Source organism: Idiotropiscis lumnitzeri, chromosome 21, assembly GCF_059441095.1.
Source record: "Idiotropiscis lumnitzeri isolate Australia: NSW breed Sydney's pygmy pipehorse chromosome 21, RoL_Ilum_1.0, whole genome shotgun sequence".
NCBI lineage: Eukaryota > Metazoa > Chordata > Actinopteri > Syngnathiformes > Syngnathidae > Idiotropiscis > Idiotropiscis lumnitzeri.
This window is the reverse complement of record NC_142411.1, coordinates 1,844,238-1,872,175: the sequence shown is the minus strand read 5'-3', so window position 1 is coordinate 1,872,175 and position 27,938 is coordinate 1,844,238. Positions and strand designations below refer to the sequence as shown.

Here is a 27,938-nt window from a genome sequence, read left to right as displayed (position 1 = left end):
CATATCGTTACAGTCAGAACAATGACCTACATGCTCGGCCACTAGAGGGCGTAAGACACAATTAACCTGCATTATTTAAAAAAATAAAATAAAAAATCTTTAAACCAAAATGAACTTGATGTGTTGTCCAGGAGGCCGTGGTGCAATATGAGCAGTACGAGCTGGAGGTGAAGAACCTGCAGAGGTTAATAGAAGAAGCCCACCGAATCATTCAGGACCGGCCCGTCTGCACCAGCAACATTCAAGAACTTCAGGCACAGATCCGCCACCATGAGGTCAGTCTGGGACTTTGGATGTTTCAAGACGTTGCACGACTAGGAGAGAATTCACATTAGCAAAGGGAGGGGGGAGGTGCGTTTCATTTCAAGGCATATTTTTAAACAGCTGGGCTTCATGAGATGAATTATGGCTGTGGTGTTTTTCAATCTGAGCAACCTCAAGTAGAAAAAACAGGAAGTGGATTTCCTTGTTTCATCAGCGTATGTATACAGGAAATAGACTAAACACTCGCCACTGTTGCGCGTTAAAAAGTCACCAAGGTTACCCATGCAACTTTGCTGAACTGACGAGGATGCGGCCAAAATTTCAACCAAAATGCTGAACAAATTCGATAAAAATACGCTAAACCAGTTTAGTGTTGCTCAGTGAAGTGAGCGCTAATTATTTTTGCAACTTTCCAGGAGAGTGAGTTCTTGCGAAAAGAAAAAGAAATAAATCAGCAGGATACACTCTTGAAAGAAGCAGTTAAGAAAGTAGTCATTTCGTTTGCCTTCATAAAGGCCGCCCGCACATATTTCTATTTTTTTATCTGATGCTGCAGACTGCAGTTGGTCGCGATCTTTCAAACGCTTCGGTTCCACCGCGATATTCGAGCCCAATTTCGTGCACTTGGGAAATGATGTGGCAGTTTGGCCCCCCGCCCCCACGCTGTGAAGACTCAAAGCAGAGAATCGGCTCCGATTTTTGGAAGCCCGTGATGTTATTTTCAGCTTTTTTGCTTGCCTGGCTTCCTTGCGACTGAAACGTCTCCATCGCGGCGGCGCGCTGAGGCCTGCGGTTGGCCTCTTAAGCCGAGCCCCTCGCATCTACCGCTGGCCTAGTTAGTCACGTGACCTGATTATATGTGCCTTTACCATCTGCGGCGCTCGGGGTCCAGGAGGAGGAGGAGGGGCGGGCTGCCATTCACGCTCATACCACAACTGAAACCAGACACCATCTTTGTCACTCCTCCAAACACTCCCTCTCTCCTCGCCTCGTCCCTTTTGTCAGAAGGAATCCGCCCTGAGGATTCGCAGAAGAGGGAAGAAAGGGGGGGGCGACGCTGACATCACTTCCTGTTTTCCCCCTGCATTTCTTTTTGAGGTTTTAAGGAATTTTGAATTCAGTCTCTCCCTCTCTCGCCGTCTCGCTCAACCAAACATCCTTCCTGTTAGCCCGACCGCCGCTCTGAGTCATACGCTTGTTCTCTGCTCTGATTGGCTGTGAGATACAGCCGAGAGAGAGAGAGAGAGAGTGAGCCAGAGCTGTTGTCTTTCTATGCGAACGCTCCAAAAAAAAAAAAAAGCAGCGGTTGGGAAAGGGAGGAGAATGCTCCGTTTGCTCGGCACACACCGGCGTCTCATTCAGCACGCCGACAACTCGCGGAGCTTTGCCTTGTGAACCAGGAAGTAGCGACCCAACCTCTGCTGACCCCTCGGGGGGGGCGCACGGCTTTTTCTGTTGCCGGGGGTATGTTGTGACAGGAGCTTGCCCAGAAGATCCGCGGCTACCAGGAGCAGATCGCCTCGCTCCACTCCAAGTGCAAGATGCTGACGTTGAAGGCCAAGCACGCCACCATGCTGCTGACGGTCAGCGAGCCGGACGGCCTCTCGGACGAGCTGAGCGACGACGACATGCCCGGCGCCAGAGGAACCGGCGACAAGGAGCTTCCTGCACACCCCTCGGTTGTCATGGTGAGTGGCCGAGGTCCCACACACATCTTGGCTGTGTGTGTGTGTGATGGCATCTTCTACAATAGAATCAGAATTTTAAAATGTTCAGCTGTTCCTCAAACCTTTTTTGTTTCTTGAGCCCATTCACATGTTTTGAATAAGTGCGTCAAAACAACAAATATTTTCTCATCTGAATTTTATCTCTCAATTACCTCGTTTTTGACAGCAACAAATATTTCAATAAATAATACAATTAATAGATTTTTTTTCTCTCCCACTTACTCGCTAAGTCACCATCTTTCAGAAATAGAAATGTAAAAAACAATTATCAATAGAATAGCCATCTTTATGAATTAAAAGAAAAAAAAATGTTTGGGATTTTATTATTAATTTATTATTTATTATTTCAATAAATAGCAATACGACAAATTATATTGACTGTAATGATATGTTTATTTATTTATTTATTAATAATAAAAAGGTCTTTGCAATTAAAAAAAATTGAACATTTCAATACAAAGCGTATTTCTTTTATTATTTATTATATTAAATTATTGAATTATTTTATACATTATTTCTGGTACTTTTTAAATGAAGATGCATGCCACATTTTTTGTTTCCCATTTTGATGTATTCTTTTATAATTATATGGTCATTTCTTATACATTATGTTTTCACTTAATCCTCGTCCACTGTAGTACAGAAACTTTTGAGTCATACGTCAAGTCGAGATTTTCCTTCTTCTTTATGTGCGCGCGCTCGTGCACTTTTTAGCTGTAGTTTCATTCATTAGCCAGCTTTGTTTGGAATTCTCACACTACTGTCTACTTCTCGCATTCCGCGGCCTCGTCACTGCTGTCTGCGCTACGTTGTGCCAGGAAACAGGATATCGCTGAATGTTTCTTTGCGTGTGTGTGCGTATAAGCGGCACGCCAGCACGACAGTCGAGTGACGTGAGTCCTCCGGACCAACTTGTTTGTTGACCTCGTGTCCATGCAGCTGCGAACAAACTTTGCATGTCCTCCATTGCACCGCATTGCATCATAAAGCCCGGGAAAGCGGCCCGCGTATTTTAACAAGACGGCCTGAGTTGTGAAGTGCCAAAAAGCAGCGCGGTGAGGCCTTGGCTCACGTTTCACGTCTGTCTCGCCACTCACGCATGCACGCAAATAACCGGGCCCCTTCTAGGACAGCTGATGCCTTGCATGCTCTCTCCAGGCATGACGTGCTTGGTGGTCGTCATATTCAGTTAAAACTGCAGCTTTTTTTCTTGTTTATCCTTGCTTCAATTTCAATGCAAAGACGTAACTACTCACATAACATTAGAAACACCAAAAACGGACTAACAATAGCATCTTTGTGCCGGTGTTATAATGCCTTACCGGATATTTGAAAAAAAAAAAAAACAGTGCAGCAACACATGTAGACAGACAATATAAAAATTAAATAAAATTACTAATACTTTTGCAGTTACTGTGTAATTACAGTACTTGTCAAAGTCGCATGATTTTGCCCCCAATGGACAAATCATGCACAGCGGAACCAGTTTGAATTAATTAATTGATCTTAAAACGGAAACTGTTTGTCTTTACATTGTATTTATGTCAGAGTCAAATATTTTAGATTGATATAGTCCTTAAAAAAAGTAGCTAAAAAAATAAAATACATAAAATACAATTTTAACTCTTTCACTGTCGTTGACAGCGAAAGATGTCCAAGATCCGTTTTTTATTTTTTATTTATTTTTTAACTCGGCTGGTAGAGAATTAAGAAGGTTTTTTTTTTGTTTTTAATTTTGCCTCTCTCTCCAGGTGTCACGCATGGACCATTTAAACATTAGGTGCATATTGTAGACTATAAATTGTCAAGTCAGGAATTACGTTGCCATCACAAGAGCTTCTGTGACGCGTGTGTCTTGACTGCTGCTGGACAGCAACACGATCAAAAGGATTTTTTTTTTTGGTTCTCCGTGTAATTATCAAACAATGTTCCTCTGCAACCTGCTCAACCTGCACTCCCACTTTGATTTTAAAGCCTATTCTCGCACTTGCTTTTTTTTTTTATTATTTTTTTTTTTTCTGTTGTCTCACTCTTTTCATTCGGCCTTCTCCTGTCCTGTTTTATTTCCCCTCCTCCTCCTGCTCCTTCTGCTTCTTTTGGCGCGGCGACGCGGTGTGGTCAGATGACGGCAGGCCGCTGCCACACGCTCCTCTCCCCTGTGACCGAGGAGTCGGGGGAGGAGGGCACCAACAGCGAGGTCTCCTCCCCCCCTGCCTGCCGCTCCCCCTCCCCTGGGGCTAACGCTGATGCTCCTCTTAACCAGGTACTGCCCATCCGCACCCCCCCCCTCCCCCGTGGAAACCTGCTGAACCCTGCTTGGCCTGCCAGTTCTTCACATCATCACCCTCCACTTTATTTTCAATTCAAATTCACGACACTTTGCCCTTGGAAAATCAAATCTTTTCTTTTTGGATGTTTAACCCACATCACGTGGTCAGCAAAGTGTGCTGCTTTTGAAAACTATTCTCATGAGACCTCGGTCAGATGCTTCCCGAGTGAAAACAACACCACTACTCAGAGATTTGATTGGCTTTAGCAAAGAGTCGAAATGTCGCTCTAAATCAGGGCTCGGCAAAGTTGCATTTGTTGAATTGTTTAGCGATATCTTTTTTCCCCAAAATGAATTATTTTTATTTACCTCCATAAAAATACATTTCCACTCCCCACACACTTACCGTGCTCTTGCGTAACAGGGTCGAGGTGGTCTGAGTCGAACTGCCCTCCAGGAGCTCTACGACCCGTCTCTGGAAACCAGCGCCGCTAACCTGGATGACCTGCAAAGATCCTGGGAAACTCTCAAGAACGTGGTACGGTTAAATCGACCTGCTTCGAAAATATAATCGCACGCACCGTTTTCATGGTCTCGCCGTGCCCCAGATAAGCGAGAAGCAGAAGAGTCTGTATGAAGCCCTGGAGCGACAGCAGCACTACCAGGAGTCCCTGCAGTCCATTTCCACCAAGATGGAGTCCATCGAGGCGGCGCTCGGCGAAAGCCTGGAGCCCAGCAAGAGCCCCGAGAGCCAGATGGCGACACATCAGGTGAGAGACGACAGCTGCGCAAGCATGAGGCAAAAGAAGTCCCTGTTTGGTAGGGAAAACAAGTCTTCTACATTTTACACATCATAAAGAAGTGTGTTGTTTGACACCCTACGATATTTGAATGTTGAAAAAATGCAGCATATAAAATTAGGCTTCAAAATTGTAAAAAATGAAGCCGTTCTCCCTGCTCTCAAATGCTGAATGCGCACCTGATCACGGGTGAATCAAGTACTAGTGCTAGGGCCTGGAAAAATTTGATGCTAATTTGGATAGCATCTTGTTTGAGCGCCTCAAAAATCTCCAGAGGCTGGAGTATATCCCACCTCGTCATTGTGGGGCTTTTCAACGACGAGGCACTTTGAAGCCCGCGTCCAAAGACTGGTTATTAGGTCAGACTTTTTAAAATGGATTATTGCCCTTTTTTTTTTTGACTTGCACGCACTCAGAGCTGATGATGAGGCGCTCTAACTCGACCACCACCAAGTGCTCGGTCCTCAGGATCTCACACAAACTGGACAGTTATGAATCTCTCTCTCTTTATCGATCTTGTTCTCACCCAGGCTCTGATGGACGAGATCCTGATGCTGCAAGACGAGATCGGCGAGCTGCACACGTGCTTCTCGGAGGAGCTGGCGGACAGCGACGGCGACGGCGAGCCCGCCGACCAGCTGGCCCTGCAGTCCACCCTCGCCGTGCTCGGAGACAGAATGGCCACCATCAGGATGAAGGCCTCCGGGAAACGGCAACTGTTGGAGGTGAGCTGCTCATTTCGAGCCCTACGACACGACCCGGGGTTTCCTTTAGAACGTCCTCTTATTTTTTTATTTTTTTGGCGCTCGTGTGGATCATTGATGTCCCTCGCAGGAGAAGCTCAGCGAGCAGCTGGAGGAGCAGCGTCAGGAACAGGCGCTGCAGCGGTACCACAGCGAGGCCGAGGAGCTGGACCACTGGCTGCTCAGCACCCGCGCCACCCTCAGCTCGGCGCTTCACCTCCAAAACGAAGACCTCGACATGGAGGAGCAGCTCATTGACTGCCAGGTGACTTGCTGGCGTTGCTCGTTGGTCTCGTGATGAGACACGATGGGCCTCCTAATACGCATTTTCTTTCCTGTTACTGTAATGAGGTGATGTAACAATAAATGAACTCATTCGCTGCCATTGACGGCTATAGAAGTCAAAAAGTACATTCTTTTTACCTGGACGGGCAGGTGAATGAATTTCTCCATTAACTCATTTACTACCATTGACGGCTAAATACGGCCAAACCCCCCCTTTTTTTTTTTAACTCCGGTTGTGAATAATTCCGTACGTACTGAGTTTGTACTTATAATTCCCCTTTAGTGATAAGAGAAAAAAGACAGCATAGTTTTATCTCTATATATGGTTGCAACGCCACTCAACATTCTTTTACAGCCCCTGCTCTTTGTGTTTCTATGGCAACACGTCGCAACAGTCAATATTGGTTGGCTAAATTGGGCCTGTAATGCTTCGTAATTGTTCTTTCCACCATAATAATGGAACGTGCGCGTGTGTGTCTGTTTGTCGTCCTCAGAGAGGTTAAATAAGCTGATTATAGCTCACATATGGCTCTTGTCCACTGCCCCATCCTCATCTCCGAGGGGGGGGGGGTGAACCTTGGCTAAAATGACGGATTATTAACGCAGATCAGCATGTACAAGGTTAACGATGACGTTACGAAATCTCATAAAAAAAAAAAATCCACTTTTGAAATCTCAATTGTCACATTCCATTATTTTCCACCACTTGTTTTTGTCTGGAAAAAAAATTCAATTTGAAGTGTTGTTAAGTTTTTTTCGAAGTCTCCGATTGGCAGACGTAACGGAAAACAGTTGAATGGAGACACTTTGTGTAGTCTGGGAATGTGACAAACGCAGCCAAGTGTCCTTGAAAGCCATGCTCCGACACGAACCCTTGGCTTTTCTTTTAATGGCTTTGTTCCGTCGTAACACTCGCTCACAATGTGGACACCAGGGTGGAGCGCCTCTCTTTTTGTTCTTTCATCTCTCACTCTCAGATGAAAGAATTCCAACCTCAACGTGACCTTCAAGAAAGAACATTTCTATTTGCTGGTTTTGCAGAACATGCTGTTGGAGATCGAGCAGAAAGTGTCGTATCTGTCCGAGCTGTCGGTGCACAGCGAGAGCTTGCTCCTGGAGGGACGGGCCGGCACCAAGAGCGAGGCGGAGCAGCTCACCGTCAAACTGCATTCATTGAAAGACAGCCTGCTGGAGCTGCAGCAGATGCTGCAAGACAAACAAGTGGACATACAGGTGAGTGAATGCTGAAATGAAATGGACGCATCACGGGTTCAGACTTTCTCTTGTGCTCACGGACCACATTCAAGAAAAAAAAAAATCTTTGACGTCTATAGCCGTCAATGGTAGTCAAGTGATAAAAGCACGACTCTCTCCTGACGCCGCTGCTCTCCCCACCCGTCCACCTCAGGGTTCGTTGCAAGAGCAGGATGACAGCGAGCCGGACTCGTCGCTCTCGCAGAGCCCCAACGTGCAAGATTGGCTGGCTCAGGCTCGCTCGTCGCGCACGCAGCAGCATCACGACAATCTTCTCCGACAGAGGGTGAGGGGGATACTGAACTTTTGGAGTCACGTGTGACGCGGGCGAGCTCAAGTTTGCTTTGCCAGAATGCTGGTCAACAAAGCTTTTTTTTTTTTTTTAACCAAATATTCAAGTGAACTTTTTTAAAATGGATTTTTGGGTCATTTTCTTTTCTATAGCACATCTCATGAATGTACTTTTTTGCATTCTATATCCGTCAATGGCAGCAAATGAGTTAATTAATATAAAAATAAAAAAATATATCTATATTACGTCAAATGTGATTTTGGCATTTCGATGTATTCCATATTTTCACGCACACAAATCCCATTTCCTGTTTTTAGGAGCTGCAGCAGCACGTAGCAGAGCAGAGAAGGTTGCTTAAGTCAGTCGCCAGTGTTGGCGAAGACGTCTTCAGTCAACAGATCACGACAAATGGGGATAGGTACGTTCTCTCAATTTTTATTTTTAGCTTTCAACTCTTGAATATGATTTGCTCATTTTGCAGCGAGGTGTCGCTTCCCGTGGGCGTGTTGCTGGAGACGGAGACCTTGTCTCAGGGCGACCACTTGAGACAACGTTGGGAGAATCTCAACAAAGATCAGAGCACCAAACTGCAGCTCTCGCTCAACACGTTGGAACAGGATCAGTTCAGCCCGGTACCGGTTTCGCCTCGCCTGACACCAAACGTGGAGGTCATCTTCACGAGGCGCCTCTCATGCCACTTTCGTGCACGCAGATCCTCCACCGGTCCCGTCTGACCAGTCCCAGCATGGTGTTCCGAGGCGAGGCCGCCAGCCGGGACGCTCGTTCGCCGACGGCTTTATTTGAGGCCTGCAGCCAAGCTCTGGGAAGAATCACGGAAGAGGTCAAATTTTTTTATTTTTTTTTTTTTACAGCTTTTTGCGTCGTCGTCTAAACCCCTTTTGCTCCTTTTGCAGCCCGAAAGCGGTGACAAGAAGATGACGTTCTCCTCGGGTGCCATGGCGCTCCAACAGAATCTGTACGCCGCCGTGTCGGCCGCCTCCACCTGGTTGGACGCCGCCGAGAACGAGATGCTCTCGGGCCCCGTGCTGCTTTCTGGAGACACGGAGATGCAGCTCACACATTTCGAGGTAAGAAAGAGAACGGGCGGCTCACGGTGAGGAAGTCCAATAACGTTTGTTGTGGCTTCTTCCGGTCAGAGCACCAATAAAGATCTGAAGGAGATGAGCAGAGAGGTGAACGAGTGCCGAGATCTCCTGGGTGGCGGCGCGGGCAGGCTGTGCGGAGCGGAGGAGCGAGCCTTGATGGAGAACACGCTGGAAGGTCTGCATGAGAGGATGGGCTTGCTGGACTCCACCCTGGAGCAGCAATGCGACACCATGAGGGAGCGACTGCAAGAGCACTTAAACTTCCAGGTCACAATAAACTCGACGCGGGGATTTTTGTTCCTCAGCATGGACGGAAAGAGTTAGTTTGAATTTCAACACCGCTTGCCGTCTTTGTGACAGAATGAACTCAGAATGCTGTTCACAGCTTTGAGCGAGAGCAAACACCTGCTGCTACAGAAGACGGCCGCCACGGCGGACAGGCCTGCAGCCAAGCAGATCGAGGTTCGATACCAACACACGCAGGAAAAGACACAAAATCCGTTTTTTATGATTCCGGCGATAACGTCCGTCAACGGCAGTGAATGTGCAATGTTGTCGACACAAATATTAGGATTGCATTTTTTATTTGAATTTTTTGGGTTTATAGTTTACAATAAATGGGCTTTTGCGCACCCTTGCCTTGTATGGCTACTATAAACGACATGATCATCTTTTGCAGACGTTATCAGAAGTGGAAGACAGTCTGAGGGAGTTTGAGCAGAAAGTGACCGAGTTGAAGACCAAAGCTGAAGGCTTTCAGTCTGACCGACACGCCCACCAGGAGCTCCTCAAACTACATGTAAAGCAAAAAAAAAGAATTAAAAAAACTAAATGTTCTCTGTCGGCATTGATGACAAGCTTTATTTCTATTTTTTGTGCAGGATGCATACGAAGAGCTGCTGCTGATGGTGGGCTCCAGAGGCAGCGGCCTGAACCGAGCCCTGTCCCTCAAGGCTCAGTACGAGGCGGCGCTCCGAGACCTCACCGACCTGGTGGACACAGCCCAGGACAAGATGGCCGCCGACCAGAAAATGACAGTCGCCTCAGTCACGGAGGTCCAAATGTTACTGGACAAACACAAAGTAAGCTGTCATTCTATTTTTACAAAAAAGTAAAAAGTCCACAATTGATTTTTAAAAGGGACAGATGCGCACTTGTAAATGAGGTTTTAAAAAAAAAAGGAAAGTTAGTTACAATTTGTTAGTGGCTTATGTTCCTTGATGAAGAAACTGATTTAGTTTTCCCTTTCCCCCTTCAGGAGTTCTTCCAGAGTCTCGAATGCCACATGATCCTCACTCAGACCTTCTACGGCAAAGTGTCCGGTTTGGTGGCCCCGCGAGAAAGCCAGGCCCTGGAAGAGACCATGTCTTTAGCTCACAGCGTCCTCAAACAGGCCCACAGGAGGGGGGTGGAGCTGGAGGGCATTCTGGAGGTGAGGATGAGCAACCGATTCCGAACATCCATTTCATTTCGGGATGCCAATACGCAAGTGTTGATGACCTTGTCGCTGCCAGTCATGGAGCCGGCTTGTGGAAGACTACCAGGCTCTGTGTCGACAGCTGGAGGCCGTCGAGTGCAGCATCCCCACGGTGGGCCTCGTGGAGGAGACGGCGGCGAGACTCTTGGAGAGGATCAATCTCTATCAGGTGAGACTCGCACGACAAAAAAAAAAAAAAAAAGCCTGTGAGCGTGACTCCCATCTTCTGTTTGGTTTCAGCGTCTGAAGGCCAGTCTGACGGAGCATCAGCCTCAACTGTATCAGGTCCTGGAAGAGGGCAAAAGGCTTCTTTTGTCTGTCAGCTGTTTAGACTTGGACAACCAGCTGACTCAGCTGGGAGAACACTGGCTCTCGTCCACCACCAAAGTCAACAAGGAGCTGCACCGCTTCGACTCCACCCTCAAACACTGGAGCAGGTCAGACTCAGGAAAACATAACCATTGATACCTCGGGAATTTTCTCCATTTTTCCTCAATTTTGAACCATGCAGCTAATACAATGGTGTGGCTTTTCTGTGTTTTTTTTCTTTCACCACTAGGGGCGCTCTATAGTTCAGAAAATACACTAAATAAATAAAAAAAAATCTCTTTTTACCTGGTGCGGCTTGTATATAATTTTTAATTATTTTTTATTTATTTTTTTTTTTTATTTTACCTGGTGTGGCTTGTGTATTTTTATTTTTTTTTTTATGGGTTGCTGCAGTTTATATACAGGTGTGCCGTATAGTCCAGAAAATGCATCGTTTTCTCTCTCTTCTGCCCCCCTTGAATGTGAAGCGTCATAAATATTTGTTGAATTCTGTTTATTTTTATGGTTTCACCTTATTGTCGTTTACTTGACACCACTAGGTATCAGAGGGAGTCTGCAGAGTTAAACCACTGGTTGGACTTGGCTCTGGACAGACTTGAGTTTTGGACAACCCAGTCGGTCACCGTGCCTCAGGAGCTGGAGACCGTCCGGGATCACCTTTGTGCCTTCCTGGTATGATAGAATAGAATAGAATAGAAATCCCTTTATTGTCATTGTACTCAAGTGTGCAACGAGATTAGAGGTGATGACAATTCTTGTGCGATGGTCATAGTTTTGATTTTCGGACCAAACTTGAGACGTTTGGGGCTTCTTGCAGGAGTTTTCCAAGGAGGTGGATGCCAAGTCGTCATTGCGTTCCTCCGTCCTGAGCACGGGCAACCAGCTGCTGAGATTGAAGCGGGTGGATACAGCCGGTCTGAGGACCGCCCTGGGCCACGTCGACACTCAGTGGGCCGAGCTGCTCACTCGGATTCCCGTCGTCCAAGAGAAGCTCCATCAGGTCCGTAAGCGATGACGATGCTTCGTAATGTCCTCGTAACCATTTGTCCCCTTTTTGTCCCTCAGCTGCAGATGGAGAAGCTGGCGTCACGCCACGCCATCGCAGAGCTCATCAGCTGGATCACGCTTATGGAGAATATCATGAACGAAGACCGCGACCAAATCGCCGGAGCTGTGGGCTCCGAGGCGGTCCAGAACTTCTTGCAAAAGTACAAGGTAAAAAAGGAACACACATTTAGTTATCGAAGGTTACGTCAGGTCGTTTGTGTTTGGAATGTTTTTTCTCAAATCTTGAATCAAAATATACGATGCGAATTGCAAGCACGCTCTCGTTTTCTCAGGGCTTCCGCATCGATTTGACCTGCAAACAGCTGACGGTGGACTTTGTCAATCAGTCGGTACTGCAGATCAGCAGTCAGGACGTGGAGGGAAAGCGCAGCGATAAAACCGACTTTGCCGAGAGCCTCGGCGCGATGAACAGACGATGGCAGATCCTACAAGGACTCATCACGGAAAAGGTCCGCTCATCGTTTAAGCCTCGTCTGTCAACTGTGGCGACTTGGCACTGAATTGTCGGGTTTTTCTTTGTTTTAGATTCAGCATTTAGAAGGACTTTTGGAAAGTTGGCTCGAGCATGAGAACGGAGTGCAGGCCTTGAAAACATGGCTGACGCTGCAGGAGGAGAAACTGAAGAAGAGACACAGGATCGAGGACGTTGCATCCGTGCAGAATGCGCTGAAAGATTGTCAGGTAGATTCACGAATGGGGCATTTTTGTTACCTCCACCAGAAAAAAAAAAAAACGTCTTAAGCCGTCAATGGCAGTAAATGACTTAAATGGTGTCTTGAGACAGGATACATTTTTCGTGCATTTTTTTTTCTGTCCTGTCTGGGATCCAGCCAATAGCGTTTGTTTCGTTTTCTCCGCCACATTTCTGCACTCAACTCAACTTCATTTAGCGAGTTCAATTTTCCATTCAATTCCAATCACTCTTTGTTCCCAAGAGGCAACTTAAAAGAGCTGCAACTATCTTGTCATTCTTCCAGGAGTTGGAAGAACTTGTGAAGGAGAAAGAGAAGGATCTTGAGAAGGCTGAGGAACGAGGCAACCTTCTCATCCAGGATAAGAAAGCCGAAGCTTGCGCTGTTGTCAAGGAAACCCTCCGAGGACTCCAGCAATCCTGGGCTCATTTGGCCAACACGGTAAACTCCTTCATGAACCAATCACTGACATTTTCTCTTTCTGGGTTATAATCAAGTGTTGCTGTCACAGATAAGTCAGATGAAGGTGAGCCTGCGCTCGGTGCTGGAAGAATGGACCTTATACAGGCGTGTGGCGGAAGAGATTGATGGCTACCTGATGGAGGGCCGGTATTGCGTGTCGCGGTTGCCCCTCATAAGTGGCTCCCCGGAGGCCGTGCGGCAGCAGGTGGAGAGTCTGAAGGTGAGCGCTGCACAAACTGCCACGCACGAGCGGCGCAAGGTGTGAATTTGTTTTGTTTGGTGGGCTGACTGGATTTGTTTTGGATGGACCCCCCAGAATCTGCAAGAGGAGATGGACAAGCAGGAGAGCAGTCTCCTCAAGTTTGGCTCGGTAACCCGACAGCTCCTCACCGAATGCCACCCATGCGTGGCGGAAACACTCAACAGAGCCCAGCGGGATGTTAACATGAGGTAACGCAGCAAATAATATAAAAAAAACAATTGGAGGTGCAATCCCAAATATTGACCTCATTTCTTCAGATGGAACGATCTATTAGAGGGAATCTCGGAGCAGCTGAGGAGCAGTAAGGCCTTGCTGGGCCAGTGGCAGCAATGCACAGAATTATTCGCCGCTTGTTTGAAAGCAGTGGAGAGGCAGGAGGAACGTGCCGACCGCCTGCTCAAGAGCGCCACCGACAGGGACATCGCAGAAGAGGAGAGCAGCGACTGGATCAAGGCCTGTGACGTGAGTGCTGCACAGTCGGGCCACTCGACTGATTTATTACAAGCCGCCTCTACACAATCCTAAAGGACACCCTTCCCTCTCAGTGTGCCGGCCAGTCCAATAAAAGCTTTTAGAGCGTTGGGAGACAAGCCCCTGATTTACACAACGGGGGTCATCCAGGGTCCTGCTGGGGTTGTGGATCCTTGCTCAGGATTTTTCTTTCTTGCCTTAATACTCTTTCCAGACTCTTTAATTCAGGAATTAAACAAGAAAAAAAATACTTGGAATACTTAAAAGCACTGGGCAGTATATTGTTGATTTTTTGTATGCATTTGTTAAGTTAAATGCTAGTTATTTAAAAAAAAAAAAAAAAGCTCCACAAAAGCATGCACAAATAAAATATTGCTCATTGGTGTCTGATCCTAAATCGAGCGTTGATTGCTGTTCTTGCCATGACAGGAGTGTCTTGGTGAGCAGGAGTCCGTGCAACATTCCTTGCAGCAGCTGCACGCTTTGGGAGAACAGCTGAGGAGCCGAGTGGACGCCTCCTCGTTTGCGGCGCTGCATTCGGACCACATGGCGCTCACGCGTCGATTGGCGGCGCTGCCACATTCCCTACGCAGGCAGCAGGAGGCGCTGCAGGTACGTATCGAGGACAAAAAAAAAAAATGCGATTTTTCCAAAAACTTAACATTTGCGAACATCAGTACGGGACATGTCTGCCACATCCAATATGGTGGAAGCGTTCATTTCAAGCATCCGTCTATGTCTATCTGTCAGTTCTGATGGTTGTTTGTCGGTGACTAGTGTGGAAGTCGGGCCTGCGAGGGCTTCAGGGAGCAGTTGGACGCTCTCATTCAAACGGACGGCGAGGCCGAGCAGGTGTTGAAAGAGTCAGAGCAGCTCGGCTCGCCGGCGCTGGCGGACATCCGGACGCGGATGGACAAATTGAAGGTAGGACGCGTGACACATTCTAGTCGTCTCATCCTCATTCGGGACGCGAGTGAGCAAAATGCCGTCGTTCGCAGGCTCCCCTGTCCAAGCTGAGCAGTTTGTCTCCAGACTTGGAGCGCGTCAACGTGCTCGTGTACAGACTGCCGGCGAGCGACGGAGATTTGAAGCGTCTGCAGAGTCTGAACAGATCGTGGGCGTCTCACTCGGCTCTCCTCAGCGAGAGGTTCAGGTAGGCTCGCGCTCAAATCTCCTTGTCCTTTCGGCGCTCGGAAGAATTAACGCCGTTGTGACTCCAGCAAACTGCAGGCGGCGCTGCTCCTGCACCAGACGTTCCTGCAGAAGTGCGAAGCCTGGATGGACTTCCTGTCACAGGCGGAAAACAAACTGGCCGCCGAGATCACAGGCAACTACCAGAGTCTGCTGGAGCAGCAACAAGAGCACGAGGTCAGAGACAAACTGAATTTCTGTCTGTGTCCGTGCACACAGAGGAGAACAATAAACTTTGCTGGTGTGTGTTTGCTTCCAGTTGTTCCAGGCTGAGATGTTCAGCCGACAGCAGATTCTTTACTCCATTATCAGCGATGGGCATAATATGCTCGACCAAGGACAAGTGGATGATGGGTAATCTAAAATTCTTGTAATAATAGTAATAGCTTGAACATACATACAACATCATTCAAGAAACCCCAAACAGTCAAATGTATAAATGTACTTATCAAATGAGTCGTAATAAGCATAATAATGTTCTTGAACGGTGTTAATCCTCCAACAGAGATGACTTCAGTGTGAATCTGGCGTTGCTGGCCAATCAGTGGCAAGGTGTGGTTCGGCGCGCCCAGCAGCGCCGGGGCATCATCGACAGTCTGCTCCACCAGTGGCACAGCTACCACCAGATGTTTGAAAAACTGCTGCGCTGGCTCCAGGACGTGTCGCGAGAGCTGGACACGCATCATTCCGGAGGAGAACCCGTCGCTCTGCAGCAGGCCAGGAACTTGCTGGATCAGATACAAGTATGCGTTGCTCACATGGAGCTTTTTTTTTTAAAGCCGTACGGAGGCTAGGATGGTCAACTTTGCTAAAGTCGGTGGCGGGCCGTGCTTCCTGCTTTGATTGTAAGATTAAAAATGCCGTCATATTCCAAGCCGGCATCTTGTGTAAGTCTAACACCCCCCCCCCCCATCTCTCACCGACCCATAGACTCCCTTAGTTAACCTCTACCCCCTCGGTCCGCTGTCCCTTTCGCGTCTTCTGCAGCTGCGCGAGCGCGTTCTCAAGAGGCAGCAGGGAGGCTACATCGTGACGGTGGAGGCCGGCAGGAGCTTACTGCTGTCGGCCGACGACCGGGCCGAGGCCACGCTGCAGACGGAGCTGATGGAGATTCAGGAGAGGTGGAGGCACGCACACCATCGCCTGGACCAGCAGAGGAAGGAGCTGCATGCTCTGCTCAAGGTCAGGAAGTCACGCATCAGCAATTTTATATCTATATATATATATATATATAAATATGCGAAAGTAAATAATTAGGCCATAGAATTTGTTAGATTTGTTTTTTGGGGGGGGATTATACCAATTTTGCGCCAAAAAAATATGAAGAACTCATAAGTTAGAATTTTATAAAATACAATTGAGAGGAAACACCGCTTTTTCTGGAATAAGGACGATTATCGGATCAAAATTATGAATTGATCAATTTTTTCCGCTATCATATTTGAAATTTAATTTTAGAATTAATATAATAATATATAATTTTAATAATTTAAAATGGGCCTCAATTTAATAATCCTCACATTACTGGACTAGATAACTAACGTCATGTCGGCCGGGACATTCCTTGCCAAATAGATCCCGTTTCATCGTCAGATACCCCCGAGCTATCCACGCTCTAAAAATAGTCTACGCCCATTGGAGCGCAGCGTTCCCCTGCTTGCTGTGACTCTTCTGCGCTCTCATCTTTGCTTTTGATGCGCTGTTTGGAGCTTAGAATTGGGAGCGATGCGAGGAAGGCATCGACGCCTCGCTGGGGAAGCTGAGGGCCTTCAAGAGGAAGTTGTCGGCGCCGCTGCCCGACCATCACGACGAGCTGCACGCCGAGCAGATGAGATGCAAGGTAATCCCATAATTTTTTTACGCATGCCGCAAAATGTGAATAACAAGGAGGTTATTGCTCGTTTTGCCGTAGCAGCACATCAGCTCTTAACGGTCGTGAGGATAATTCCAGGATGTGTGTTCATGTTTCATGCATCACACGTCCTCGGCCTAACGGGGGAGGAGCATAGAGAGGAGAGAAAGAGGGGGTTGGGTGATAAAGCGCCAAGGAGGAGTGAGTGCATGCGCAGTGAGCCAGTGGGGGTGTGTGGATGCGTGCATTTATGTTTTTGTGTTTGACGGAAGAAGCGGAAGGGGATGCAAGGTGATGCTGCTCCTGTGTTTTTGCGACACAATCGGACTGATCAGTGAAGGAAGAAGGTGGGCTTTTCTCGTCGTCATCTTGTCATGTGCACGCAGGAGCTGGAGAACAGCGTGGAGGGCTGCAGCGATGACCTCACTTCCTTGTTCCTCTTGAGGGACGCCTTGGTGGGCGTGGTCGACAGCGATGACGTCACGCTACTCCAGGAGCGCCTCCAGCTTCTGCAGCGCCAGTGGGAGGAAGTGTGCCACCAGGTAGCGTTAGAATGTGAATGTCGTAAATTGATCTCATTTTTTAGCTACCTTTCTCATTTTTATGATCTTTTTTTTTATTTTAAATTAAATGGCTCATTAATTTTTTCAATTAAATTAAAAAAAAAAACATTACGATTTTTAAAAAGTTGAAATAAGACGTGATTAAGTTTTTTCTTCATCATTTTACAATGTTGTCATTAAAATTAAATTAAAAGAGTCGAATGAAAATTTATTTGTATTTATTTTTTTTATCACATCTCGCAACGACAATTCCAAAGCTTTCTCCACATTTTTTTGCATATGTTGCATTGTTTCTGTCTGCGTTTGCATGTCAGGTTTCCCTGCGCAGGCAGCAGGTCAGCGAGAAGTTGAACGAATGGGCCGTGTTCAATGAGAAGAACAAGGAACTGTGCGAGTGGCTCACGCAGATGGAGAGCAAAGTCTCTCAAAATGGAGACATCAGCATCGAGGAGATGATCGAAAAGCTGCGCAAGGTGATCCCGCCGCTCGCTCTTCAATGTACATAAACATGAGCATCCTTGTCACGTGTTAACGTGCCGTCGACTGTCGACTCTCCCTACCAGGACTACCAGGAAGAAATCAGCGTGGCTCAGGAGAACAAGCAGCAGCTGCAGCTAACGGGACATCGCTTGGCCCGGGCCAGCCAGGACGGCAAAGCTGCCGACATACAACACAAACTCATTAAAGTCAGCGAGCGTTGGACGCACCTACTCGACCTCATTGCAGCCAGGTGGGTGTCAAAAAATAACTTGTAAAATGAAAATAATAAAAGTATAATGATTTGGGGAAACAAAAATATTAAATAATAATGAATAAAATAAAAAAACTTAAATATAGAATTAACTAAAAAATAATAACTAATGATGAATAAATTTAAATATTTGTCCAAGAAATGAAAAAAAAATAAATACAAATTGGAGAAGCTATTACCCCAAACGTGCAATAGACAGTGGTGTCTTAAGATAAGAGTTTAATATGGCCCATGAATGCATTTGTATCTCAAATCATCTCTCACCATTGAAATGAATGGAAATGTAGTTAATCTGTTCCAGCACCCTCCCCAAAAAAAACACCCAAACCAAATTTGTCCGTCCAATTTCACTCAGCAGTATTGTACTATTAATAAACAGTCATAATATTTTGTTTTTTATGTAGTTTGTCCATGTGCTGTCATTGTACCACTTTAGATCTCTACAGTTCATTTGAATAGATGGTGAACATGGACTTTCAAATCGTATCTTTGGCAACTTGTGAACACATCCGACTAAGATTGCGACTTTTTTATGAAGTACAACCCCGGAATCCCGCCCCCGTTTTCCACCACCGCCACCCGGCCTCGGTTGTTGTCCTCTGGAGCGAATCAGAGGAAGGACACTCTGACCTCCCACAGACAGCTGCGCTCTCGTCCTCTCCTTCACTCTCGTGACGCATATTAACTTTGAAGCAATTACTGCAATCTCTTTGCTGTGCCATTTGCTAGCGCAAGCGTTTAGCGCCTTCCAATTTTCCGTACTCTGCACTGCCATCTTGATGCATGGCTTCTTTCGCCGTTGCGCGTGTTCGTTGGCTGCGTGTGTTTCTGTCCGCCTCTTTAGCACATGCCGCTGACTGTAAGTCCACATTTAGAAACAGCAGTACTTGTCACTCTAACCGAACCTCCCCCCCTCACAACACACACTTCTTTTTTTTTTTTAACCTTGGTGCGCAACAGTTGATATGTCACACTTGTGCCACACAACACAACAGCAGCTGCCCCCACCCAACCCACCCACACACACACACACACACTCGGTGGGAGAAAGTACCTCACAAAGTGAGACGAAAGAGAAGGCGAAGAGTAGCGCTTCCCTTGCTAAACGGCGTCTCTGGGAATTTTGCACCCACATGGTTTTGGACTTCGGGACGGAGAAGATGGCAGACAGCCCGGACGAGAATCTGCCACACTGCGACTGCGATGTCACCAGGCAGGGCAACTTTTCTGTTGTTTTAACCCGATTGTCTGCACTTGGAGCTGAAATTTGTCTTTCTAAACCCAACATGGAGATCGTCAGGAATGTCAAGAATTTGTCAACTAATTGCATTATATTTCTCGTGAGCCAGTGCGAAAACAAAAATCCTCCACAGCTCAATTCTACTTGAGTAAAGTTTTAGGTTGCGAACAAGAAGTGCAAAGTGGCAAGTGAAGTCCTTGTGTGACATATTTCAGAATGTCACCTTCACCTTTCATTCATATCGAGTGGTTTTTGGTGAGAGGTCGCATTGCTTTGTGGGGTGAGGTGTCGCGCGTTGATGATATGTTGATAGTTTCGCACATGGTGGAAACATTTGGAGCTTGCAACGAGCCCCATTCGTCAGATGTTTTTATCGACTTTAAACTCGAAATTAAAATACGCCGGATGTAGGTTGGTATCATTGAGTTCTTAGTCCTTGACTTTTGTACGTTACAGGTTGAAGAAGTTGCGGGAGACCCTGGTGGCTGTGCAGCAGCTGGAGAAAAACATGAGCAGCCTGCGGACGTGGCTGGCTCACATCGAGTCCGAGCTCTCCAGGCCCATCGTCTACCGCACGTGTGACGAGCAGGAGATCCAGAAGAAGCTCAACCAGCAGCAGGCATGGCGACACACCTGAAGACAATTACTTAAATTTAAAAAGATGGTGGCGTTCCACAAGGCTCCCTACTCCGCCTGCACATTTTTTTGATATTAGTTGCATTTTTTTCTCAAATCACAGCACAATACAACAACCAAAACTTGACACAATTTTCAGCTGTATGAAAACGTGAGCGTTTTTTTTTTTTTTCCCCCCAGGAGCTGCAGAAGGACATTGAACGGCACAGCACGGGCGTGGCGTCCGTGTTGAACCTGTGCGAGGTGCTCCTCCACGACTGCGACGCCTGCTCCACCGAGACGGAGTGCGATTCCATCCAGCAGGCCACCCGAGGCCTGGACCGACGCTGGAGGAACATCTGCGCCATGTCCATGGAGCGGAGGCTCAAGTATGTCGCCAATGAGCTGACACGCAAATCGGTGCTGTCGTTGTTGACGTGAATGAAAGAATTATTTCTGTGTAGGATTGAGGAGACTTGGAGGTTATGGCAGAAGTTTTTGGATGATTACTCGCGCTTTGAGGAGTGGTTGAAGACTTCGGAGAGAACCGCAGCTGTGCCCAACTCTTCTGGAGTCCTCTACACTGTTGCCAAAGAGGAACTCAAGAAGTTTGAGGTACGTTTAATTCCTTAATTTCGGGAAATTGGTGAGCAGGGTGCTTGTTATTTAGGTTAGTGTCTCAAGTCTGACTTAACTTTGCATGCCAGTAAAACATTTTGAAGACACTCCAGGATAGAGGAAACATTACAGGGTCGTGTTACACAAACTCGTCTGAGCTGGTCTGCTCAGCTGCGGCAGTCCCTCACAGTGCACGTGCACACCGCCGCTAACTGTCTGACCTGGCCCGGTGCCGTCAGCACAAAACTTAAAATTCCTTTTGATGCACAAGTGTGGGGGGTTTGATTCATTGTTTTTTTGTGTTGCAGGCTTTCCAGCGGCAGGTGCAGGAGTGCTTGACGCAGCTGGAGCTGATCAACAAGCAGTACCGGCGCCTGGCCCGCGAGAACCGCACTGACGCGTCGTGCCGTCTCAGGGAGATGGTGCATGATGGGAACGGGAGGTGGGACAACCTGCAGAAGAGGGTGGCGGCCATCTTGCGCCGTCTCAAGGTTAGCGCCTGCACACGAAGCAAAATGCAGTTTACGAAGTTTAGATGACGGCGATTACACGTGTTCTCTTTCTCTCTTGTTACCGCAGCACTTCATCAACCAGCGGGAGGAGTTTGAGACGGCTCGCGACAGCATCCTGGTGTGGCTGACCGAGATGGATCTGCAGCTCACCAACATTGAGCACTTCTCCGAGTGCGACGTACAGGCCAAGATTAAACAACTCAAGGTAGTCCCGCGCACAACTCAAATTGTGTTTTGCTTCTCCCGGTCACGTGCCGTTTGTGTTTGCTTCAGGCGTTCCAGCAGGAGATCCACTTGAATATGAGCAAAATCGAGCTGGCGTTCAGGCAGGGCAACGCTCTGATTGAGAAGAGCGAACCCCTGGATGCCGCCGTGATCGAAGAGGAGCTGGAGGAGCTGCAGAGGTACTATCAGGAGGTCTTTGGACGCGTCAACAGATACTACAAGAAGCTTACACGTTTACCGGTGAGTGCACTGAACGCACAAATGGCCGTCAGTTCCAAATGTAGCGAGTGAACTTTGCTACTTCCTCATCTCGCCAGTTGGCGGACGACGAGCTGGATGGTTCCGACACGGATGACGGCGCCGACCTGTCCGAGCTGCACTGGAGCGACTCGACGACGACTCGTACCTCCAGTCGCCCGGCCTCAGCGGCGGCCACGCTCATTCGGGCCGAACGCTCGGGCCGAGACACTCCGGCCAGCGTGGATTCCATCCCGTTGGAGTGGGACCATGATTACGATCTGAGTCGGGGTCTGGAGAGCCCGGGGGGACGCAACCACGGAGGAAGGAGCCAAGGGCAAGAGGAAGAGGAGTATCTGAGGACAGCTACTGCAGTGCTGTCAGGTTCGTCCTTTCTTCGAACTGTGTTGTCATTACAACATGTGGCAACAGAGGGCGCTGTTGTCCATCAAAAGCAAGATCCCGTTCCCACTTTACAATACAGCTGGTTAACGAGCGCTATGAAATTGTGTTTAAATGACAATGAATGAATTTCACATTTCATGCACTCCACAAACAAAAGCATTCGGACACCTGTCCACACATGAGAGGAAGTGAAAATGGGAGACAATCTGGATTGTGGCCCCATTTTGTGACTGCAACAGCATCTGCTCCTTTGGGAAGACTTTTTTTTTTTTTTTTTTTTTGTACCCACTTTATAAAAACTGTTTTCTTTTTCCTCTTCAGATGTAGTTATTCCCGAGAGTCCCGAGGCCTATATAAAACTGACTGCGAACACATTGAAATCATCCTCCGGTAGGAAGGGCGTAACTGATCGGGAATGTCGCCGCATGTATCAGGGAGCGCTCGCCACCAGCTCCGTCCTCCATCGTGCTTTTGTAACCAGCACGGCAGCTTGCACGTCTCATCCATCCACGATAATGTCCATCAGCATGCTAAGATGAATCCTTTGCATGTCGAGGCTGCGCGCATTCTCCATGTTTAACAGGCCTCACCTTTTTTTCTTTTTCTTTACATCTCAGACTAATGCATGCATCCTATCTGTCTACAACACGCTGCTCCGTTTGGAATGTACCATTTTTTTCCCACCTCCTTTGTGTTGTGTGCAGGCGATCCGGGACAGCTGGAAGCCAGCCTCAGACAACTGGACCAGGCTCTGGACGCATCACGATATCAGCTGCAGGCCAGAGAGGACGCCGCCAGCCGCTCCAGCCCCGAGACCGACTCCACATACATGGGCTACGTGAGTCGTTGAATTAATCTATTTCCATTTTTTGGAGGGGGGGAGAAATTTGCAACAAAACAAAAAGCAAAAATGTGTCTTGTGCTTGAATCTAAAATTACTGATGCAGATGCGGCTGATGGGAGAGTGTCGCGGCAGCATAGACGTGGTGAAGAAAGCCGAGGAAGAGCTCACTGAGGACGAAGATGAAATGCCGGGACTCACCAACCCCACCAGCACTGAAAGTCAGAATGCAGGTTTGTCTCTCTTTCGCGACACACACGCACACAGTCACAAATACTACAGTGGTACCTTGACTTCCATGTGCCCCAATTGAAAAATTATACATTAATTTTATCACGTGATGAGCTAAACTCACAAGTCAGGGTGCCACAATCCATAATTTGTCCTAATAAAAAAAACAATCCCGGAGGTGCAGGCGTGATCGAGCGCTGGGAGCTTCTGCAGGCTCAGTCTGTGAGTGACCAGCACAAGCACAAGCAGAACCTGCAGCGGTGGCAGCAGCTCATCTCGGACCTGCAGACCATGCAGGCGTGGCTGGGTCGCTGCGAGGCCGAACTGGGCCAGCTGCGAGGCCTGGAGCTCAGCACGGACATCCTCACCATCCAGCAGAGGATCAAGAAGCTCAGGGTTCGTGGAGGGCAAAAATGCAAACATCCATCAGGAGCCCTTCTTTCTGAATTAGTTTTTTGTTTGGTTCTCGTGTGGTGCTCAGGAGCTTCAGAAGGGGATGGACACCCACAAGTCGGAGGTCCTGTCCATCAACTTGAGCAGCGCCAGCTACCTTCAGACGGAACCTGACTCCGAGGAGGGGTGGGAGTTGCGGGACGCTCTGAAGGAGATGAACGCGCACTGGGATCGCTTGGGCACTTCGCTAGAAGAATGGAGGGAGGAGCTGCAGGGAGCGCTGATGCAGTGCCAGGTGCTGGAGCAACACAACGTTTGGCAAACAATGTCATGTAGGACCGGTGCTCAAGTAAACGGCAATTAAAAATGTTTCCCCTCAGGAATTCCACGAGATAAGTCACGGTTTGCTGCTGTGGTTGGAGAACATCGACCGCAGGAGGAACGAGGTGGTGCCCGTCCCTCCCAACCTGGACTCGCAAACGCTGCAAGCTCATTACAGGACACTCACGGTACGTTCACAACATCTATTGCTGGCCTTTTCTTTTTTTTTTTTTTACGTTCACAACATCTATTGCTGGCCTTTTCTTTTTTTTTTTTTTTACGTTCACAACATCTATTGCTGGCCTTTTCTTTTTTTTTTTTTTTTTTTGACTCAACTTGATCTTTGTCCACCCGCAGCAAATCAAGCGTGAGCTGCTAGACTCGCAGCAGAAAGTGTCGTCCCTCCAAGAGCTGTCGGCTCAGTTGCTGGTCAGCACGGCGGCGGCGACGGCATCGCTCCAGCGCTCCTCGGGCGGGGAGTGTCTGGAGGCACAGGAGAAGGTGCACGTCATCTGGAACAGGTTACGTCTGCTGTTGCGCGAGGTCGACGCCGACCTGGAAGAGCTTCGGAAGCGGCTGGAGATCCCGAGCTCGCAACAGGTGTGGACGACGGCGCCCTCCAGTGGATGGAGGCCGATTGTCGTATGAATGGAAACTTGACACTTTTGGTGCTTTCTTTTTTTTTTTTTTTTTCAGGAATTCTCACCACTGTCTATCGGCGAATCGGACAGCGCTCTTTCTGCTGCGTCGGCGTCAAACATTCAAAGTTTACGACCATTGGTAAAGTCCTTTCTAATCAGCAAAGCAACATGCTTTTTTATTTTATTTATTTTTATTTTATTTTGGGATATGCTGCTTTCGGCATGATGAACCAGCAAGCTAATGCACAAGAAAACCTGGCTTTTCTTTTTAGACTTTTTACCGTGTTGTAATATTTCTGTAAGAGGAATGGAGAAGCCAGATTTCTTGCCAATCAATCACATCCTTGATTTATGACATTACTGCTTTGTTGACAATTGTTTCTCTGCGGAAATGTTTTTTGGCTTGACTTTTTTTTTTTTTTTGTCCTCATTTGCCTCTTGACTGAAACATTTCTTTTCTTTCTTTTTTTACGCCTCCCTCCCTGCTCATTACGCCCTTCAGCCCCGAGGCAAAAGTAGTCAGGCCCAGCCCGGACCCCTCGAGAGCGGCCCGAGCCACAGGTACCTTGAGCACCCCTCCTTGAGCTCTACAAAGACGGAACCGTGATGGAACCCAAAACGCAAATGTGACAAATCTAGGCTACGCTTGGCGTGATTCGATTCTTTTGCGACTCGGCGTTCCACGGTGTCCCGCTTTTTCTAGAGGTCATGCGACCGGTTCATAAGCGATCGGGGAGAAGCCTCCCGTCAGGCTCTTCTCTTTTCGCCTTTTCTATGTTTTCTTTCACTTTTCTGCTTGTCCCCATGCCCCCCCCCACCCCGACCCGCTGGATGGCAACACCTATTTTGTTTCCCTTAATGTTTCCTCTCATTCTTTGCAGGATGTGATGCAATAATTGTCTAATTTCCCCTCGTGCGCCCACCTTCCTTTCCTTTTTCCTAACTCCCTCGCCTTTGGTTTCATTCAAATGCCCCCAAATTTGAACACGAAACCACATTCCTCATATAGCATCTGTTGCATCTAAAAATAACATCAAAGGAGACCAATTGTTCACTTGAAAATTTAAAACAAACACCTCAAGAAATGTCTCTGTCAGGCAGAAATGTCGTATGTCCAAATATGGTTAATTTAATTTATTTTTTCACAAATTAATACGATTGGTCTTTCCACTATTTTGTCAGTTGTTTTTATGCATAATTAACCCCCTTTTAAGTGTTGAAAATAACTTTTGTTTTTAAAACTCTTCCCTCGCTCTTCAAGAACAATGCAACATTATGTCATCTCAAGATCCATAGTCAGTTTTTTTTAAGACAATAACAACTGAAAATACTTATCTTGGCTACATTTGAGTAAGCCTATTTTGTTCAAAATGGACCGGTCAGCCACCAAGGTAAGTGCTTTTTTCAAAATCATTTCCGCCTGCTATGTCTTAACGACATTGTACAGACGCCTTTATAAAATCGCATTTCCCAGAATATGTTTCCTTTCATGAAAAAAAACGGCAGCCGGCCTTAAATATGAGCCCACATTTCGACACCTATTGACATAACAGTTTGAAGATAATGTTGCAGACGCACTCTTTTCTGCTATCTGAGGCATGTGTCACAGTGCGCGTGTATACGAGTGAGCTGATTGTAGCGGTAAGAACATGTCGTCCTTCCTCCTGATTCACGGCACTAACGAGAGGAAGGATCCAGACAGACTGCTTGCGTCTGGACAATAAGAACACATGACGTTGAACTCTCAAAACACCACTTCCTCCCACTGGCTCTTCCATGTGTGACGCTTGTGCTTGAAATCTTTGTGGTTTGTGTCTACTGGTCACATGTAGGTGTATGTCTGTGTGTGTGTGTGTGTGTCTTATTGTGTCCAACTTTGGTCAGGAAAAGCAAAAATTAATATTGTATAGTCGCTGCATAAGGTCATCCAACAGGTTAGAAACTTCAAGTTAAATGAAATGAGCGGAATGTTTAATGCAGTTCTTGTTGTCTCTCAGGTGGTGATTAATTAAAATGAACTGTCCAAAGTGTTTAGGAGATAAGGGAAAAATGTTATTTTGGTCAGAAATGCCTCCATTGAAACAAGTTTACTGCCCACAGTAATGCTTTGCAAAGACTTGAGTGCTTGACTCCTTTTTCTGCATATCCTCCCTCCCAGCCGCAGGAGGTCACCCACCGGCGCCGCTGGCTGCGTTTCCTCCCGTTCTGACCTTTTGGACGGCGTCTCGTCGCCGTCCTCCCCCTCCCCCAAGCAGCCGTCCTTTATACAGAGGGTTCTGCGGGCGGCGTTGCCCGTGCATCTGCTGCTCCTCCTCCTCATCGCACTGGCTTGCATGGTACCAATGAGCCAAGAGGACTACAGTTGTCACCATGCCAACAACTTCGCCCGCTCCTTCCACCCCATGCTTCGTTACACCAATGGACCTCCACCCATATAGCTGCTTTTTTTTTGTAATAACGCTTTGCCAAGGACTTCTGTGAATGTGCTCTTTTCACTCTGTGCCCTACACCAACATTATATTATAACCAGGATGTGATACAATAGTCCGGCCCCTTAAGGCATACTAACGAACCTTCATGAAATATTTTTTATTTTGTTAAATGTGTACATATATAGATGTAATTATGAAGGTTGTCATTTTTTCCATTTATATACACTCAATGGGAGCCAAAGTCGTCCACTCTTCCTAGTGCTGCTATTATTTATGTTCAGCTATGAAGATTAGTAGTCAAGTGTGAGACAGGTTAGACCTTGACAAACAAACAAAACAGGAAACAGCCACTCGGAAAAATATTTTTTTTTTTAAAAACGTGACGCTAATCACATTAAGTGTATTGACGTTTACGGTTTGAAATGACACGTATGTTCAAATAAATAACACATCGACGAGTATGTTTAAAAAAACACAGCGCTGATACTTCCGGGGTGTAAATAAAGTTGTTGCGCTTCCGGGAACAAATACCCGGATATCACGGCCCGTTTAATTGGTAGCCCGGGATGTGCTAACATCGTGTAGTTGGCTAAGAACGTGTCATTTGTTCTTTAGCCCTAAATTTTCAATTTAATTCGTCTAAAATCAATTCCCTGTCGGTTGTATGAATTTTGTTTTTTTTTAAAGAAGCGTCCGAGCATTGGCTGTTTGAGAGGTACGACACTGACAAACTGAAAAGTCTTGAGTTTGAGCCATGACGGCTGACATTTCCCCGCCAAACGTCAAAGCTTGTATTCCTGTTTTATTTTTAGTATTTTAAGTATTAAATTGATCAGCGCAATTGTGAAAAAAAAAAGTTTTTTCGGGAAAAAGTTCTTTTTTATCTGTGTTCGCGCATGCACTTGGAACTCCCCCAAGCCAAACAATCACTGGTTGTGAAGCTAATGATGCTAATCTGCTTTTGTTCTTGTCATAATTAGCCTTGACTAATCAGGACAAAACACGACGATGTAAAAACTATATATGAAAATTGTTATTTATGTTTGTACAGTTTGCTAATACTGAATACTCTTTGCAAATAATAAAAATGAAAAAAAAAACTAAGAATAAGTTGTGTTTTAAAGAATAAGAATAGTTGTTTTTTTTGCTTACAAACTTCCACAATTGGAAGGAAGCTCTGGAGTGACATAACAGCCAAGTAAGTAAAAGTATAATCTCTTTTGTTGTTATGCAAGTCAAGGGGGTGAACTATAAGAATAAGAAATCAGATTTTTGCTAAAAACTTGAGCTTGTATTTTAAATACATATTGGCTATCCCTATGATGTAGTGAAGAAAAAAACTATATTAAACACGTATACAAATTATTA

The 27,938-nt window shown here is 46.9% G+C and overlaps 1 protein-coding gene across 1 annotated transcript in view; it reads left to right on the top strand.

Annotated features, from left to right (window-relative positions):
- syne1a (spectrin repeat containing, nuclear envelope 1a) overlaps nucleotides 1–27,935 on the top strand; it is an 84,434-nt gene extending 56,499 nt beyond the window's left edge. Inside the window, exons 92-148 of the mRNA XM_088286706.1 lie at nucleotides 132–275; nucleotides 1,743–1,952; nucleotides 4,114–4,254; nucleotides 4,685–4,798; nucleotides 4,869–5,030; nucleotides 5,591–5,785; nucleotides 5,895–6,068; nucleotides 7,130–7,321; nucleotides 7,497–7,628; nucleotides 7,952–8,052; nucleotides 8,116–8,266; nucleotides 8,347–8,475; nucleotides 8,549–8,722; nucleotides 8,792–9,007; nucleotides 9,101–9,202; nucleotides 9,420–9,539; nucleotides 9,622–9,822; nucleotides 9,999–10,172; nucleotides 10,255–10,386; nucleotides 10,458–10,654; nucleotides 11,087–11,219; nucleotides 11,365–11,547; nucleotides 11,613–11,762; nucleotides 11,888–12,064; nucleotides 12,141–12,296; nucleotides 12,593–12,748; nucleotides 12,819–12,989; nucleotides 13,086–13,219; nucleotides 13,289–13,493; nucleotides 13,932–14,114; nucleotides 14,280–14,426; nucleotides 14,501–14,655; nucleotides 14,723–14,870; nucleotides 14,953–15,047; nucleotides 15,199–15,436; nucleotides 15,624–15,875; nucleotides 16,408–16,533; nucleotides 16,932–17,087; nucleotides 17,423–17,581; nucleotides 17,672–17,838; nucleotides 19,556–19,718; nucleotides 19,916–20,103; nucleotides 20,179–20,329; nucleotides 20,641–20,823; nucleotides 20,912–21,049; nucleotides 21,118–21,309; nucleotides 21,387–21,690; nucleotides 22,033–22,101; nucleotides 22,416–22,549; nucleotides 22,659–22,785; nucleotides 22,968–23,179; nucleotides 23,265–23,471; nucleotides 23,557–23,685; nucleotides 23,855–24,097; nucleotides 24,194–24,277; nucleotides 24,641–24,699; nucleotides 26,297–27,935. Coding sequence (XP_088142832.1) covers nucleotides 132–275; nucleotides 1,743–1,952; nucleotides 4,114–4,254; nucleotides 4,685–4,798; nucleotides 4,869–5,030; nucleotides 5,591–5,785; nucleotides 5,895–6,068; nucleotides 7,130–7,321; nucleotides 7,497–7,628; nucleotides 7,952–8,052; nucleotides 8,116–8,266; nucleotides 8,347–8,475; nucleotides 8,549–8,722; nucleotides 8,792–9,007; nucleotides 9,101–9,202; nucleotides 9,420–9,539; nucleotides 9,622–9,822; nucleotides 9,999–10,172; nucleotides 10,255–10,386; nucleotides 10,458–10,654; nucleotides 11,087–11,219; nucleotides 11,365–11,547; nucleotides 11,613–11,762; nucleotides 11,888–12,064; nucleotides 12,141–12,296; nucleotides 12,593–12,748; nucleotides 12,819–12,989; nucleotides 13,086–13,219; nucleotides 13,289–13,493; nucleotides 13,932–14,114; nucleotides 14,280–14,426; nucleotides 14,501–14,655; nucleotides 14,723–14,870; nucleotides 14,953–15,047; nucleotides 15,199–15,436; nucleotides 15,624–15,875; nucleotides 16,408–16,533; nucleotides 16,932–17,087; nucleotides 17,423–17,581; nucleotides 17,672–17,838; nucleotides 19,556–19,718; nucleotides 19,916–20,103; nucleotides 20,179–20,329; nucleotides 20,641–20,823; nucleotides 20,912–21,049; nucleotides 21,118–21,309; nucleotides 21,387–21,690; nucleotides 22,033–22,101; nucleotides 22,416–22,549; nucleotides 22,659–22,785; nucleotides 22,968–23,179; nucleotides 23,265–23,471; nucleotides 23,557–23,685; nucleotides 23,855–24,097; nucleotides 24,194–24,277; nucleotides 24,641–24,699; nucleotides 26,297–26,576 — 9,315 coding nt within the window. The 3' untranslated portion in view covers nucleotides 26,577–27,935. The remainder of the gene's footprint in view (nucleotides 1–131; nucleotides 276–1,742; nucleotides 1,953–4,113; nucleotides 4,255–4,684; nucleotides 4,799–4,868; nucleotides 5,031–5,590; nucleotides 5,786–5,894; nucleotides 6,069–7,129; nucleotides 7,322–7,496; nucleotides 7,629–7,951; nucleotides 8,053–8,115; nucleotides 8,267–8,346; nucleotides 8,476–8,548; nucleotides 8,723–8,791; nucleotides 9,008–9,100; nucleotides 9,203–9,419; nucleotides 9,540–9,621; nucleotides 9,823–9,998; nucleotides 10,173–10,254; nucleotides 10,387–10,457; nucleotides 10,655–11,086; nucleotides 11,220–11,364; nucleotides 11,548–11,612; nucleotides 11,763–11,887; nucleotides 12,065–12,140; nucleotides 12,297–12,592; nucleotides 12,749–12,818; nucleotides 12,990–13,085; nucleotides 13,220–13,288; nucleotides 13,494–13,931; nucleotides 14,115–14,279; nucleotides 14,427–14,500; nucleotides 14,656–14,722; nucleotides 14,871–14,952; nucleotides 15,048–15,198; nucleotides 15,437–15,623; nucleotides 15,876–16,407; nucleotides 16,534–16,931; nucleotides 17,088–17,422; nucleotides 17,582–17,671; nucleotides 17,839–19,555; nucleotides 19,719–19,915; nucleotides 20,104–20,178; nucleotides 20,330–20,640; nucleotides 20,824–20,911; nucleotides 21,050–21,117; nucleotides 21,310–21,386; nucleotides 21,691–22,032; nucleotides 22,102–22,415; nucleotides 22,550–22,658; nucleotides 22,786–22,967; nucleotides 23,180–23,264; nucleotides 23,472–23,556; nucleotides 23,686–23,854; nucleotides 24,098–24,193; nucleotides 24,278–24,640; nucleotides 24,700–26,296) is intronic.
- Nucleotides 27,936–27,938: the final 3 nt, after the last annotated feature.